Source organism: Clupea harengus, chromosome 1 (genome assembly GCF_900700415.2).
Source record: "Clupea harengus chromosome 1, Ch_v2.0.2, whole genome shotgun sequence".
Classification (NCBI taxonomy): domain Eukaryota; kingdom Metazoa; phylum Chordata; class Actinopteri; order Clupeiformes; family Clupeidae; genus Clupea; species Clupea harengus.
In genome coordinates this window covers 1,705,933-1,723,432 of record NC_045152.1, presented here as the reverse complement: position 1 = coordinate 1,723,432, position 17,500 = coordinate 1,705,933, and the positions used below count along the sequence as shown (strand labels likewise).

The window sequence follows — 17,500 nt, the reverse complement described above, 5'->3', positions numbered from 1 at the left end:
CTGTTCTAGTATTATAAGTCATATTTTTTTGATATTAGAAAAGTATTAAATTAGTGGTGGAATAACAACAATGCATTTTAGATGGTGACATCAAAACACTATCTGTCTCCATATGCCTGAACATTATAGGCATCTTACTTATTTATTTAATATTTTCTGAGTTTGTACATATTGCATTTGGACAAAATGAACCTTCAGAAGCAACCATTTCAATTCAGTGAAACTTTCAACTCAAAAGATATCAACTGGCTAACGTCAGTTTTTAAGCCAGGGATATCAGCGTCCTCATTTATACAGCATGTCAGCAGACACATGACCACATAGAAATGTATTAAAAAAATACCTGATGCCTCAAACTTGGCTATTGCCCTTTACTTAAAAGAAAAAAGAAAGCAAGAGTGTATGAGAGAAACAGGGCAGAGGGAACACTCACAATGCAGTCGAAGCAGTTGAAGGAGGAGTGAAAGTAAGGGTTCGTCCCCAGTCCATACATCTTGATGCACATCTCCGACATGAAGATGCCCAGAAAAATGAACTCGGCAAAATCTGGATGAAAAAAAAGGGCACAGGGGAGCGGCGAAGTGAGAACAGCGCAAAAAGGGCGATTCGAACGAGATCTCACTGAAGCTATTAGGAAACAACATTGTGAAAGTGAGACATTGAAGAAACGTTGAGAGAAACCTAAAAGGGTGTGAGAATGCAAACAGAAGACCAAAATGTTGAAAATGATCATTGTATCCCACTAAAAAACCCGGTTCTGATGCTCGCTCACAGACAGCTTTTGATGGCTGCCTATGTCAACCAGACCTGGCAAACACAGACCCCCTGCCTTCGGGCTGTAAATAGGCTGCAGGGCTGCATAGACGGTATGACCCTACGTCAGGAAGCCTACGGCCACCCAGACACTTCCAATGGACCATCTGGCTAATTAACAGAATTCTTTTAACAAGGTTCTCTCACACATAATGACTTAAAGCTCTCCCAGGGCAAGTGAGCGAGTGATACAAAAGGATGATGCACCTTATTTGCCGAACAAGAACATTACACGCTCAGGAAAATCCCAGAGGTCAGACCCCTCTCACAACACACACACACACACACACACACACACACACACACACAATCACAGCATTAGAGGGGCCCCCGAGGACAACACTCACAGAGGAAGTCGGAGAGGAAGTCGGGCTGGTCGTAGTGCACCACGGCCACGCACAGCGTGTTGAGGCCCACCAGGCAGAGCACGGACCAGTAGAAGGCCTGCGTCTTCACCACGTGGCGGACGAAGAAGCGAAGCCGCCGCTCCCGCTTGTCCCAGGTGGAGCCCTCCAGCTTGGAGCTCTTCAGGCTGGCACGGGCGAACGGAGAGCCTGAGGACGGGAGCCGGGTGCGGGCACAGGCAGGAGGAGAGGACGGGCATGGAGGGTGAACGAATAAGCAAGTGTGGGTACGATGGGGGGGGGGAGACAGGAAAGAGAGAAAGCAGAGGAAAGGAGGAGACAGAAGAGATGGATATAACAGTAAAGAGGATTGGGGGGGGGGGGTTGAGTAGGTAGGTGAAAGATGGAAAGTTCCAGGTGGAAAAGAAGGAGATGGAGAGAGAGAGAGAGAGAAGGGGGAGTGTGAAAACACAGAAATGTTCACACATGTCGGATGGATGCAGAATAGAGAGTGAGGGGCCGGTGGGAGGAGGGGGGCGAGGTTTTGAGAACAAGCAGAAGTACAGAACAGTTGCAGAAACTGTGAAGTCACTGGAGCGAAACCCAAACCCAAAACAGAAGGAAAGGCCCCCCCTCCCACCACCCTGCTACTGTACTGCATCAGCAGCCCCCCCTCGGTGAAGCCTACCGCTCCCTCAGCTGATCCGTTGGGCTCTGTTGTTGACATGGGATGTAGCTTTAATCACACACCCTTAGTACACCCTACTGTATCTGCTGAACATTTGCATTCTGCGTGTCACACGTCCGCTGACTGCTGACTGTGTTTACCTCAGTCCACCCACCCTAGAGGAAGAGCTCTGCTCAATCATCCTTAATAGGTAGCCAGCGCTGTGCCTATTTGTGGAGCGCTGAGCACTGGGTGCATGGGTGCATGCCTGTTTATATTTGTGTTCACATTAGAGTTTGTGTGTGCCTAGCAGGGAGTGGTTTTATAAGGGTACATGGTCTATATTTGTGTCTGCGTGTGCATATTCGTTGATTAAGAGTGTGTGTGTGTGTGTGTGTGTGTTAGCCCAACTGCATTCTCTCATTACGTATACTCTGAGCGCACTGAGTGTGTGTGTGTGTGTGTGTGTGTGTGTGTGTGTGTGTGTGTGTGTGTGTGTTTGTTTAGGAGTGTGGATGCGTGGATGTGTGTGTGAGTGTATGTGGAGGTGTGTGTGTATGTGTGTATGTGTGTGTGTGAGCGTTCACACATCATTCTCACCTAGAGCGTCTCCTTCTGCCTCCTCTGGGTTCAAGAGGTCGTTCTTGTTCTTCTTGAGGGTGGGCCTTCTCCGCGACCCTGTGAGGATATCACACTCTGTGACTCACTCCAACTCACTCCAACTCACTCCAACTCACCAACTGAGTCCAGTGGAGTGGACAGAACACAAACACAAACACAAACACAAACACCTACACACACTCACACTCACAAACACACACACACACACACAAACACTGAGGCACGTGGACGTCCACTGACACGGCACACCACTGAGACGTGAAGGTTCGAGGCAAAGCAAAGCCACTGAGGTCAACAGAGGGGAAAAGGGAGGAGAGGGATTGCGAGATGAAGAAACAGATGAAGAGGAGAACAAAAAGCCACCGGGGCTAGTCTGCTAAGAACAGATTGTACAGCCAGTGAACTAGAGACGGAAAGCGAGGGAGAGACTGAGAGACTGAGAGACGGAGAGACGGAGAGACGGACGCAGAGAGCTCAGGGGGTAAATACCATCAAAGGGCATCCGGTCGTCCGTTTCGACGTCTTCGTCCGCCAGAATAACTTCTTCTAAACAAAATGAAAGGGTTAAAATCAGGCAGGGGCATTCTGACTTATGGAAAAAAAAAAGTCATGTCAAGTCACATAGTCAGTTTAACTCTCACTGTAAAAAAGTGCTGACACTACGCATAATAGTTGGTCTTGTGAGCATTTTCATAATGCACTCTTGAGTGGGATGGACCTACAAAAAACACAGGCTTTCGATAAACAAAATGTCCCTTAAGGCAAGGCATATTCCAGCTAACAAATAGGGCATGTTAAAAACTCACATGTCTGTGACAGTCATAATCACATACAGCTCACTCCAAATCCATCAGCCTGGATGAAGTCATCATGACTCATCAGAAACAGTTAGAGGAAATCTAATCTACCTAGCACCTCTCTTCCTGGGTTACATTATACAACACTGCATGGTGGATATAATCAGCAAGCAATTCTGCTGTTGTGCAAATGTGTTTACTGTGTGTGTGTGTGTGTGTGTGTGTGTGTGTGTGTGTATATATGTGAATGTGTGTATATGTGAATGTGTGTGTGCATGTGTATATAGTGTTTGTGCACTTGTAATGGACTTGCCTGCTTTGCAGATCCACTCCAGGTAGCCGTTGAGCTCCCTCTCAATCTGCTGTTGTCGCCTCAGCTTCAGAAACTCACTCCTGTTCTCCACACGCTCCCTCTCTTTGGCAAACTCCCTACACACACACACACACACACACACACACACACACACACACACACAAACACACACCAGTGCAGAAGCAAAATTCAGCCCTCACTTCATTTTTTCCCTAATCAGACAGAAGTGTAACCCAGGTTACATAAAATCAGCAAAGCCCTCCAAAAAAAAAAAAAGTCACTTGGGCGACTCTACGCCAGCCTATGAATTCAATTACACTTAGTCATAAAGCAGATGCCTTTAGCTAAAGCTACATACTGCACTGTGATGTTATGTAATTTGAGCTTCTGCTCCCAACTAATTGTACCCATCACACTCGCATAATTAGCATCGTGCTGTGCTAGTTCGACTACGAGAGCAATACGGTAACACTTCTGAAGAAACTTTAAACCGATATACTGCATAGAAAAAACAGGTAAGGACTAGGGCACATATGCTGACAGATAGACAAACATACAGGCCAACAGACAGACAAAAAAAATCATGGACACCTCTAGACTGACAAGCACCAGGCATAGAGGAGAGACGATTGTGACCTACCCGGACAGGACACCCAGCACCAGGTTGAGCATGAAGAAGGAGCCGATGATGATGAGGGGGATGAAGTACATCCAGTTCCAGGCGCCTCCAGAGGCGTCGTCGCTCTGGGAGACAGACGGGTGCCAAGTAAACACGTGAGACGGGAGCCACGACAGGACACCTTGTCAAGAGCGGATTCTTTTTGGCTTTAAAAGCCTCTAGTTCTTCTGGACACTATGGTATCCGAAGGCTCTCACGAATAACCAGCAACATTTGACTTGACCTCTACATCATGGGGGCTAACATAACAATGTTACAAACAATGAATGGCATATTTCATATCTTGACGGAGGTTATTATGGGAGTCAGTTCCAGTGAAGCTACAGTGTCCTATCAGTCAAAGCTGCGCAGCTATGGCATCTACAGTTCCGAGGGCTGCCATGATGACGAACGAATTGATTCATTTGATGATGAATTTCTGCTAATGGTGACATAAAACTGTCAAATCATCAGGCGTCAACCGTCACGATGAATAACAACAGGGCAGGGCAGCTGCTATAACATGTTTTAAGATATGGTTATGCCAGTCACATGACACATAATTCAAGTACAGGAGAACCCAAAATAACCCTGCATATTCTTGACGTGTTTTCATTGATGAGAACAGTCGGCAACTTCTTTAAAAAATGTATTGTGTTAATGTATATTATGTATAATGACGAGACAAGAACACGTTTTATAACATATTAATAATGAAGGCTACCTGAATGTAATACAACATTTTGCACTGCCTTCACTGGCACATGCTCTATCATAGTGACAGCTCTCTGTAGCGGGTCTGGAGGCTACACCGTCACTGCAATGCTGTGTTTTGTTATTGTGTCCATTGTATGCTTTTGTATGTGTTGTATAAGTTACTGGATGCCCAACATTTCATAAGTAAGTATGTTTGTATGTACTGTATGTGTGTATGTATTAGGGTTGCACCTGAATACAAATACATTATGGATATGGAACTATATTTCATAATTAATGATATGCCAATATTAAATCAATTGGATGCTTTGAAGGCACAACAACTGCATTGGCAATGGAAATTCCGTTTAAAAATACAACATTTGCCTGATTTAAATGTGAAATACAGTATAAACCACACCCACGTCCGGTGTTCTATTCGAATACAGATACAGACAGACAGACATCGCTGTGCCCCGCTAGAATGTATGCATGTATCTATCTCTCTATCTATCTATCTCTCTATCTCTCTATCTACTTAAAATGAGGGATAGATGGCGCAGATATAGATGTATCTTATGTATAATACTATCCAGTAATATACAGTATTTAATGTGTAAATCATACGTAATACATTGTACTAAATCATAAAATGAATATGATATGTGGTCAGAGATTAAGGAAACATGCTAAACTGAATGCTACAGCCAGTATATTCTCCTTTTAAAACATAACATAATGTTACTTTAACTTGACAGGTATGCAGGACCTGCACTCTCTCTTCTCTCTGTTGCTCTTCCTCTCTAGATCTTCTGCCTCTTGTACCACTAGGACCTGCACTCTCTTCTTCTCCTCCTCCTCCTCTGTCCGCTCCTCTCTCTAGCTCATCCTCTCCACCCTCTGCCTCTCATATCAGCGGCACCTGACCAGCCTTCACTGGCTTCACTTGACACAGGTGAGGGCACGTCATAACTGAGATCTGCACCAGGCTGCAACAAGGAAGAACACTAGGCTACTAGTGTGTAGCCTATTTTCGAAGCAGATGGCTTGTTTTCGGGATAACAGGCTTAGCTTTGGCTAATGTACATAGCTGCCCATGCATCTAACTAACACTGACACGGAATCAAAAATTCATACGAGCAGGTTTGTAGTTTTGCAAACGCTGCAAACTATACATTAGCTGATCTACTTACAGTGTACGACTCGGGGGAGGGGGGGAAACAACGCTCCCCAATATGTAGAATTTGGAATGCGGTACCGATTTGAAAGGCTTGTTTTCTGGGCTACATATGGCCCCTTTAAGGTAATTATGAGAATATTTTCTTCAACTAAAATATTACAGCTTGATGGTGTGGTGTAAAAAACAAATCAACTTATCATTATCATCAAGCCATGATCCCCTTAGAAGAGAGGGCGGTTTCTTCTCTGTGTGAAAAAGGCTCAGCTATGGTAGCATCTGGAAATGGGTGTGCTTTTCAGCGTGGGGAAGTGTTTCATTACAAAAGCAGGACATGATGAAAAGGGTGCACTCCCTTTGTCTTTCTTTATTCATATAGTCTGCCCTAGAATCCAGACTATGAATTATTGAAGGTCCTGCTGGATGAATGATGTCACTTCATTGCGAGACGGAGTGGAAGGGCTTACCGGGCACTTCCAAAATATATCCATACGGTGCCTGGACCCAGGTCAACCTTGAACCGAAAAATTGAGAAGACTGGCTGTGGATCAATGGATGAATAAGAGGATTCTGCACATGTATTTTTGAGTGACTGATCTCTTTCAGGTAACAGTCGGAGTCCTTCTGACTTTTTAACCATGGGTCTTAACAGTATCTGTACGTTTACTAAAGTATGGTGTAGCAGAGATTTTCAGTGCAAGGCTTCTGTGTTTGTATGTAAGAATATTTCTCCATGTCTCACTCTCACACACACAGAATCACTCTCTCTCTCTCTCTCTCTCTGTCTGTCGGTCTGTCTCTAGCTGCTCCCTCCATCTCTCTCTACTTCTCCTCTCCTCTCTCTCTTTCTCTTCCATTCTCCCTCCATCTCTCTCTCTCTCTCTGCATGTCTGAGAGCTCTGCTGTATGTACTGCAGTCCTTTTGCCCATTAAACTTTCAGCAGCTTCTCCCCCGGCCGAGGCAGGAATAACTCCAGCTGAACAGAGACTGTTAAATATAGAGAAGTGCCTGGGTGGGACTGATGGAGATGGAGGGAAAGGGTACAGGGTACAGAGAGAAAGGAAGAGAGGCAGAGAGAAAGGGACAGGCAGAGAAGGAGAGAGAGAGAGAGGGATGCGGTGAATGGACCAGAGGCAGAGTAGGAACTGCAGAAGGAAGAGGAGGAAGTACAGGAGAGGCATCCAAGTTGTGAGAATGAAAACAAGAGAAGCAGCCCTGTGTCTCTGTCTGTATTTGTGTGTGTGTGTGTGTGTGTGTGTGTGTGTGTGTGTGTGTGTGTGTGTGTGTGTGTGTGTGTGTGTGTGTGTGTGTGTGAGTGAAAGAGTGAGAGAGAGAGAGAGAGTGAGAGTGTGTGTGTGTGTGTGTGTGTGTGTGTGTGTGTGTGTGTGTGTGGGTGGGCGAGTGTGCCTGTGTGCATTCCTTTTGAACTGTTAATACTAGATAAAACGTTGATTGCTGCCTCAACACTAAGATGACCTCCCTGCCCTAGATTTCTGGAGGATTTCTCCTAGCACAGAGACACACAGACCTACTGAAGTCTGAGGGCATGACAGAAAGACACTCCAGATTTCAAATGATCAATATAATACAGACAAAGGAATAGGATAGAGCAAGGTTTTAAAACCACTCTTTAGGTATTCTTTACATGCATCATTTCAGTTTCAAAATGTTCAAGAAACGATAAACAATAATTCAGGCATAGGACAACTGTACTTTTGGCAACAGGTCTTCACACAGCACATAAGGCTTATTCTCCCACAGTCCCTCCAGTGTACAGTTCTGGTCTGGCATAGACTTCCATTTGGCCCGAAGAGTACAATTAGTCAGACACGCAACACAGTAAAGCAATTTAGGGGTCAGGCACTAAATCAGCACGGCTTGTTTTTGGTCTGCTGATCCGTTGTGGGTGTAGACCTACTAGATAATGTGCGACTGTGTTAAGGACCCATCAATACAAACATAATGATCGAGAGGTTTGCCGTTTGATACTCCAAACATGTATTACATGCAACAGTAATTAAATCTGTTAATGTACAAAATCTAAAGCAATTTTCAGGGCTGAAAGTGGTTCTTGAAGCCGGAAATGTTTTAATTCAGTTGATAAACAAAAGGTTTAATAGGAATGCGCAAAAGATACCAGACTTTCAATATCACTTTTGAGGGTTTTGATGCTGTCGAGTAGAGAGCCTGAGCCTCACAATGCTATAAATGTGTTGAGTCATTCATTATGGTTAGAGTTCCATGACCTGCCCCTGACTCTGCCTTGTGTTGGCATGACACCCAGCTGTCCAAAACACACAGAAACCCCCTGATATATCCAGCTACTACAGAACTGAGACATTAACACACTGCAAAACAACCGTTTGCACTAAAAATTCTCCAGCATGTTTCTCAACATGACACATTCTCTGTCGTGAGACCACAGAGGCCTTCTCATACGCAGCTTCACATTGTAGCAAAAGTCAAGTAGCGGGACTTACATAGTAGAGGAGGTCTGTCCAGCCCTCCATGGTGATGCACTGGAAGACGGTGAGGATGGCGAACAGGATGTTGTCAAACTGTGTGATGCCGTAGTTAGGGCCGAGCCAGTACTGCTTACAGATGGTGCCGTTAGGACAAAGACGAGACGGAGGCTCAACACCACAGGGATACTCCTCCCGAATCTCATCTTAGTGGACAGAATAAACAAGCAAAAAGAGAGTGAAGGAGGAATTGAAAAAAGAGCAATAATGAGAGAGAAAGGGGGAGAGGGAGAGAGAGAGAGAGAGAGAGAGAGAGAGAGAGAGAGAGAGAGAGAGAGGGAAATCAGTATGCCACAGTGTTACGTCCTCCTGCCTTAGGGGTCGCTGTTTTCCCTTATTTCCATGTCTGTTACTTTGCCTACTATTTTGATTGTGTGCAGGTGTTGCCTGTCAGCCGTGGGCGGAGCCCGATATGTTTTAAGGCCGGGATCGCCGTCCAGAACCTCTCTCCTTCGACTGCGTGCCGCCACGCTATTTGGCCTTCCTCGTCGTCCTACTTTGTCTTTGAAATTCTCTGTTCGATATCGCCTTTTTGTTTATTAAAACCCCCTAGACTCGAGCCCATTTTGTCTTGTGCTTCATTTGTTGCATATCAGCGGAGCTGGTTTGTAACACACAGAAAGGTGTAGAAAGGTAGTTAAAGAGAGGGGGTAAACCGAGAGTAGAAGACAGACGAGTAGGGGCATACATACACAGGACAGATACAAAATACAATTAAGGTAAGAGGAGGACAGAACATATAAGTACGCGAGAGCATGAATCCACCACGGTTCGGCCTCAGTCTGCCTGAGAGTGGCGAAGTCCAAAGAGAGGGGGGCTCACCTGTGTAGATGTCAAAGCAGGTGGTGTGGAACTTCCCCATGTAAAACTCAAGGCCTATGATGGCAAACATGAGAATGGCAAAGAACAGCAGCAAACCAATCTGCAGGAGAGGGATCATGGCCTTCATGATGGATTTGAGCACCACCTGCAGGCCTGGAGGTCAAACAGAAAGCTTCACGTCAAGAAATACCCCAAGGAACTATACCAAAAAGAATGAACAGCTATAAGAAATACACAGATCTGTGTTGCTTTTAATAAATGAAATCACAGAGAAAACATTTTAAACTATTTTCCATTGTACGAATGTGGAGCATTGCCAATTGCAGCAATCATTTCTACGGTTTCTGGCAATGGCAACTGAGTAAAAGCACAACTGATTAAACACAGCATTGGATATAGATTCCCATTCCTGATCTACTTTAATGCACGTATTGCTAGACTATAGTGAGTGTAGTACTGGAACTGTCGAAGCTTCATACTTCATACTTCAATTTTTACATTTAAAATGTCTACTTGGGCCAGTGCTTCCGATGTCAGCGTGTCTTTATTAACTTTCATTTACAGAAATGCCTCTATGTTAAGAAACAGATGTGGCAGATAGAAATATTCTAGGCCTTCTCCTAGGTCAGGCTTTGACGTTAGTGGATCAGTTGTAAGAAGTTCTAATGAATGCTGTGCCTACAGCCATCCCTTTCTTTTCTCAGACCACCAACACCACCACCCCACCCCCACCCCCAAACACCACCCAAGTCATTCTCCAACTAAACTCACTGGGAATCCCAGACACCAATTTGAGGGGTCTCAACACTCTCACGGCACGAAGGGTCCGCAGGTCAAACTCCGACCCAATCGTGGAGAGGATTCTAGAAGAGAACAGCATGGATACAAGAGTTAGAAAGTGTCCTCGTGTGTGTGTGTGTGTGTGTGTGTGTGTGTGTGTGTGTGTGTGTGTGTGTGTGTGTGTGTGTGTGTGAACAAAAAAGCCCCCATTAAACCATCTACATGACATACAACTTCCATACCAACTAGTGCAATGGATGCAGACAATCCAAAAAGAATGATAATTGATCATTGAGACAATGGACTGATGGAGAGACAAAGACCTGTCAGACTGTTGAGGTACTTGTGATATCTGCAACAATCAGTGATGTGATTAAGGGTGCAGTGTTTAACATTTGTGATTCATTTTATCACGTCTGTCCGATCTCCAAATGAATTAAAATAAGGTTAATTGAACAAAATGTACCTGAATGACATCAAATGGAGGAAGATAAAAAAAGGGAAGATGGTTGAATAGAGGAGGAAGGAGGAAGAGAGACAGAATCTCTGTGAGAGGAAGAATAAACTGTCCAGTGGGAGAGAGAAGAGAGATATGCTGACTGACTCGTTTTATTCCTATCTTTCTCTGGGCCTATTTATAGCCTTGCCGTCTGCAAGCCATAACCACAGTCAGCCACCACCTGACTCACACACTCACACAAACACACAGACCACACACAAACACGTTCAATAAATACTCAACCAAATGCCACTGAGGAAAGGACACAAGTTCCCATAAACACACACACACACACGTGGATTTTTACCTGTAGTTTAGTTGTCTCACTTCCAGTTATTCCGTTACCTGACGCATGGTGTGAATCATCCCAGCCAGATGCTGACTGCTACTTTAAGGCTGTGCTTTTATATAAACCACTCAATTACACTCACACTTGACTACTGTAATGCAAACACAAACAACATGACGTCAATATCCTATTTTAATGGGTCCTACCGTCATATTTTATGATGTCTGTCTGTCACTTTGTCACTTTGTCTGTCACTTTTTGGTCTTAAATTTCTAGCACATGTTCCCCATCCTATGACTTACATTACTGTCATTTTTTGGTATATTACATTTACATTTACATTTAGTCATTTAGCAGACGCTTTTATCCAAAGCGACTTACATATGTGCGACTTACAATGTATACACATTTTACATTTACACTGATGGCACACTGCACATCAGGAGCAATTCGGGGTTCAGCGTCTTGCTCAAGGACACTTCGACAGGGAATCGAACTGGCAACCTTCTGATTACTAAACGACTTCTCTACCTCCTGTACCACTGTCGCCCCCATTGAGACTATATTAGTAGGTGACACAGACTGTTTTGAAATCTCATCTTATAAAAATTCTATAAACTCCATATAAAGGCTATTTTACTTGCGATTAAGAGTCTTTGTGTCTGTGTGGTGTGTTATAATAATAATAATAATGAACTTTATTTGTATAGCACCTTTCATGCAAAACAATGCAGCTCAAGGTGCTTAAACCTGTGTGTAAATGTAGCAGTGTAACCTGCATGCGTCATGCAGTTTCTTCAGCTCTTGGCTTACCTTAGGAACAAGACTTATAGGACTCTGTCTGAACATTTTTTGACATTTTGACTAGGCTCTCCCTCAGTTTTATTAGTTTTTCTGTGGATTTGGACATTGCTAAAATAGACCTTATTATTAGTGAGTTAATAGTTTACTGTAAGGTAGCTGAGAAGAATGAGTGTATTTATTATTATTATGCAACAATACTTAGGCCTAATAGTTTTCATATCAATAAGCATTGTTGCTTGAATAATAAGGAATACGGGCATTATTTAGCATTAAAATACAGTCTTAGAGTATGAAGCGTGAGTGTTGATAAAGTAAGCCTATATATTTTTTATCTAACTACTAGGCTATACAAATAAACCTGCTTCAGACAAACACCATTGCAGGCCATTACTAAATAAAATAAAATGCTACCTGCATTTGCATACTTGGTTTGAAAAGTTTCTTACTGTGTACTTGTTTTGAATAATGTGCAGGTTCTTTTTTTTTTTACCTATGATGTGTTAAATGCTACAATGAATGGCATAGCCTACCCTTCATCATGTCCAGTGTTTGCATATTTACATGTTTCATACTCTAGCCTATAGGCCTTCTCCAGATGTGGGGCCAGGCTGCAATTTTTTATGTTTCTTACGATCAATGTCATGTCAATCATTGCTTTTGTCTTACCGAATACGCTATGCTGCCAGCTTACAAGCAACAGTCAAATGAGAAATTCTCAATCTGTTTTCAATTTCATTAAGTTGTATTGAGCTACACATTTAATTTTGAATCTGAAAAAAAAAATGACCATGGTCCAGCCTTTGGTTGCTGGTTACGAGCATGCCTCTTGTGTCTAGCTACCCTGTGTACTTCAGTAACATATCACCATAGGCCATATATGTCAACACAGTCATAATTCACATCAGCGCCATAGTGTCATGTACACCAGCGTTAAAGCCCTGCATCTAATCCATTATCACACGCGCACACACACACACCCAGTCCGAATTAACTTTCCTGACGGGAAGGGGGATTGATATACTGTTGCACTTTATTGATCACAAGGCATTGTGGGATGGAGGGGGGGGGGGGGGGGGGGGGGGGGGCAGATGAAGGGGGCCTGACAGGCCACTGAGAGATAGATGTGCCTGGGGAACGCTCAGACGCGCATTACACAGCCATTACATGGCATTACTCACCACGTCTACCCTACACCGCTCACACACACACACACACCGCCCTCCATCCACCAGCAGTGGAGACCATCACTTCTACCTATAGTACCCTGCACACACTATACCACTAACCCTAACCCTATGGTATCCTGCACACACTATACCACGCAGTATGTGTGCACAACCAACCTCCAACACATCCTTTTCTACTCACCGCAAGACCACACACTGATTATTACAAAGCACACCACACACACAATGAATACTACCGACTACACACACACACCCGTTACAGCTCAACACACACCACTGCACACACCCAATATCAATTAAGACACACCACCGATCACCACGAAGCATAACAATTAACACTCAACACGCAATACGAGATAAGACATTTCATAAAAATGAAGTCATTGAGGCAGTCTGTGGAGAACCACGGAGCCCCTGTGAGGATGTGTGTCGACTGGGCTTCCACAGGCCTCTGGGGGGGGGGGACCTTGATGTGCAGGTGTGGTGCCGGTGTGGTGCGGTGGGGCCCGGGGCATGTAGCAGGTGTGTAAAGGTGTGTGAAGGGATGTTTTGGGGAGGGAGAGTGAGAACTAAAACAGCAGGGGGCAGGTGGTGGTGTGCGATAGGGATAGGGGAAGGGGGGGGGGATTGTGAGGTGTCTGCTCAGCACTTACAAGGAGAGCTCAGCGGGACACACACCTGTCAATCACCTCCAGTAGGGAGAGGAGCTGGAGCCAGACTGTTATCGTGGTTGAGTTTACTGGTGTGTGTGTGTGTGTGTGTGTGTGTGTGTGTGTGTGTGAGAGAGGTGTTCATGTTGTATGCATGTGTTGGCATATGCATGAAATGCATGCCAGTGCCACTGGTGCATATGCAGGAAACATGTGCACATTATAACACACACATAGGCACACCTTACTCCAATGCCCAAATGATTAATAAGACTGACTTAGTCAGTTAATGGTGACGGTTCAAATCTGGCCAATCTGGACAAATGACCAGTACACACTGCACACTGTACTGAAACTGGGCAACCACCACATGTTCATATACTTAAAACTGCTGTTACTGCTGAAGATCCTTAATGGAAGCCCCTTCCCTCTCTAATGCCACTCTGGCCAGATACTATGACAAGCCCCTTCCCTCTCTAATGCCGCTCTGGCCAGATACTATGACAAGCCCCTTCCCTCTCTAATGCCGCTCTGGCCAGATACTATGACAAGCCCCTTCCCTCTCTAATGCCGCTCTGGCCAGATACTATGACAAGCCCCTTCCCTCTCTAATGCCACTCTGGCCAGATACTATGACAAGACCTTTCTTTCTCTAATGCCGCTCTGGCCAGATACTATGACAAGCCCCTTCCCTCTCTAATGCCGCTCTGGCCAGATACTATGACAAGCCCATTCCCCTCTCTAATGCCGCTCTGGCCAGATACTATGACAAGCTCATTCCCCTCTCTAATGCCACTCTGGCCAGATACTATGACAAGCCCCTTCCCTCTCTAATGCCGCTCTGCTTGGGCTGCCCGCTGCGGCAGTACTGCTCCTATCCTCCACCTCACACGGCGCAGTGTGCCACGGCACGACGCCGCATTCGCCCCTATTTCCGTAATTCGGCCGTCCTATTTATTTATCGCTTTTGTTTTTAGCTCTGCTGCAATATTTACATTTCACACCACGCTCCGATTGCGGTGCCAGGATTAGAAAAAAAAAAAAAAAAAAAAAAAAACTCAATTCATCCTGTCGCCACGGCAACGGGCCGTTCCGCGCACGGTTTTTCTTACGGTTCCCAGCCCTCTTTCTCATTCATAACTGTTTCCATGGCAACAGGGCCCCGTTTTTTGCTCATTGATAGAATCTCAGCATCACCACCATAACGTGGAGAGGTGGGGCTAGATTGATTCTCCTTAAAAATGATACAGTTTGCGCTGAACTATAAATGGAATAAGTGTTACAACATAGAGACACACACACACACACACACACACACACACAAAGACTACTTGTACATTCCTGGATCAAACTAAAGAGATTAGGCACACTGATACTGATGCATACAGGCTGGAATCTAGGTCATGTGATTGCTGAGGCACTGCCACAATCAGTTCACACGTACAAGCATAACCAGCCTTACCCATAACCAGCAAGGATTGCGTTGCCCATTTTAAATATATGTTATACGTATATGCACAATGTGCGCACACACTGGAATATTGCCTCAAAGTCTCAATGAAAGATGATGCATGTGTTATATCTGTTTGTCTGTGCACAGGAGTTTTCATCTGTGTGTGTGTGTGTGTGTGTGTGTGTGTGTGTGTGTGTGTGTGTGTGTGTGTGTGTGTGTGTGTGTGTGTAGATGTAAGTCTACAAACACACTGTATGTGTGTTTCGGATGGCAGCCTCTGCCCCTCTGCTCTCACTCTCCCACTCTCTCTCTTCTTGTTCGCTCTCTTGGGTCTCTCTCTTTCTCCTTTTCTCTCTCCTTCTCCTTCCCTCTCAGTCTGTCTTTCTTTCAGGCTGGTTCTCTTACTGCTGAACTCAGCATTGCAACTCCACACAGTTGAACACAGGGTCCATTATTTTCTTGTCCCCACAGCCCTACTACACAAACACACACACAGACACACCATGCCCCCGCCCCCCCCCCTTCTCTCTCTCTCTCTGACACACACAAAACACCAGCTCTGTATGTCATGACTCAAACCTGTCCACATTTGACCTTATCCCCTTTCCTCTTTCTTTTTGCCACGCTTTCTTTTAGTGTTTCAACAACTTTCAACCCACCACTGTGTCACCATTAATTGAGTTATCTTAATAGATACAGAACTATGAACTATGTCGTTTTCACACCAAAACACCTACAGTGGGCATTCATTATGTCCTCAGTCCAGTCCAGTCAACCATGGAAATATGTCTCTTGCAAGGAATTATTTAACCAGATAGAAAGAAATGGCACATGAAATGTCAGTCAGCGGTGCAAATGGGATTTTTGAACTGGGGGGACGCTAACATCGCCTAATCAGCTGTGCAGAGTTATTAACTGATGATTGTCGCCTTACGTAGGGAGAGTGGTGGGGACGGATCGGGGTCACTATGAATCTGGGGGGGACATGTCCCCCCCGTCCCCAGTGCTATCTGCGCCCCTGATGTCAGTGTATGTTACAATATAGTACATTTCAAACATCTATAATGTAATAATGTACCAACTAAGCGCCTAGTTTTCTCATGACACAGATTTCTATTTTCAACTTATTGTCCCTGCCCTTGTTCGTGTTTGCTGCAGTCTTGCAGTGAAATTGGGCATTTTCCCGAAATTCATTAATTTATCTCTACAATCTCACTGGGTCTATGCAATTCCCTGCCATGCTACCTTACTGTAATTCACACAAAGTACTTTGTATACGAGGCCAATAAGGGCACTTTATAATGTCAGATTTCAAAATATGACTAATGAAAGTCCGACAGTAATCACCAGTAATCACCTGTGTCTGTGGCAGGAGCGAGAAATGGCAGAAATAAAAGACACCCATGTGTGTCACTGTGCTTGTCTTGTGGATAATATATGCAGGACCATCAAAAAGGTCAAAGGTCGTAGCTCTGCTGTGTGTCAACTCTTTCATCTGTTAGCAGAATGAGACATCTGCTGTCTCTTCTTTTTCCCTTTCCCCCTTTTCTTCCTTCTTTTTTTAATCAATCTTTCTTTCTTTCTGGATCTCTCTTTCTAGCCCCCCCCCCCCTCCCCCCCCCCCTCCCTCCCCATCCTTGCCTGAATCTGTGCTGACGTTAACTCACAGTCAGATGTGGAAGGGCAGTCACGACTCACAGCATGGCAGAGCACAAGCAAGACAACGCAACGCACGTCACTATGGAAACCCCCAAAACACTCTCCTCAGGTGACTCCTCGAAACACACATTATATCGCACAGGCTTAATAACGAAAGAAAAGTCACAAGGAAAATGTCTGTGCACTAAGTTAAATATTCAATCTGAATGATGTTCTACACTTTGTACTGCATTTACTATTAATACGTGTGTGAGGAACTTGTTAGCCTAATTTCTGCAATATCAGGATAAATGTTAAATATCAAATTTTGTACAATAATCTTAACACTTGTCTCAATACCATGCTTACTTTTTCAAAACACTTCACACAGTCACCATATCAGTAGACTTTGTGAACTTAACTGTGGATATATTTTGCAAAAGCTTTGATACAAAATGCATTCAATGACCACCTCTTCCAAAATTCATGAATACCTCTCTCAGCTAAGGTCCCCCTAGTAACACAAGGGGTGGATAAGATATGCTAAAGATTGTTTTTCTAAAGACTCATGCATTAGGGCTGAAGTACATCTAGTGGTCTCATGTGTTGTTGTTTCACTTACTGTACTGGGAATGAAAAGTGACTGTATACTTTTTTGTTGTACTGTTCTATACCACAGAAAATGTAGCACAGACGTTTGGTATTGTGATTTGTTCTTTTCTTTTGCAAAACTAAACTAGTGCAATCATAGAGGGTGCAGCAACACTTC

General features: G+C 44.4%; 1 protein-coding gene across 3 annotated transcripts in view; it reads right to left on the bottom strand.

Annotated features, from left to right (window-relative positions):
• Positions 1-17,500, bottom strand: part of cacna1aa (calcium channel, voltage-dependent, P/Q type, alpha 1A subunit, a) — a 77,981-nt gene that overhangs the window by 39,340 nt on the left and 21,141 nt on the right. For all 3 annotated transcript variants that reach the window (XM_042708399.1, XM_042708377.1, XM_042708386.1), the window contains exons 4-12: positions 10,203-10,294; positions 9,432-9,584; positions 8,568-8,755; positions 4,196-4,299; positions 3,556-3,671; positions 2,935-2,991; positions 2,425-2,502; positions 1,161-1,367; positions 434-546 (exon numbers count right to left, since the gene is read on the bottom strand). In XM_042708399.1, coding sequence (XP_042564333.1) covers positions 434-546; positions 1,161-1,367; positions 2,425-2,502; positions 2,935-2,991; positions 3,556-3,671; positions 4,196-4,299; positions 8,568-8,755; positions 9,432-9,584; positions 10,203-10,294 — 1,108 coding nt within the window. The remainder of the gene's footprint in view (positions 1-433; positions 547-1,160; positions 1,368-2,424; positions 2,503-2,934; positions 2,992-3,555; positions 3,672-4,195; positions 4,300-8,567; positions 8,756-9,431; positions 9,585-10,202; positions 10,295-17,500) is intronic.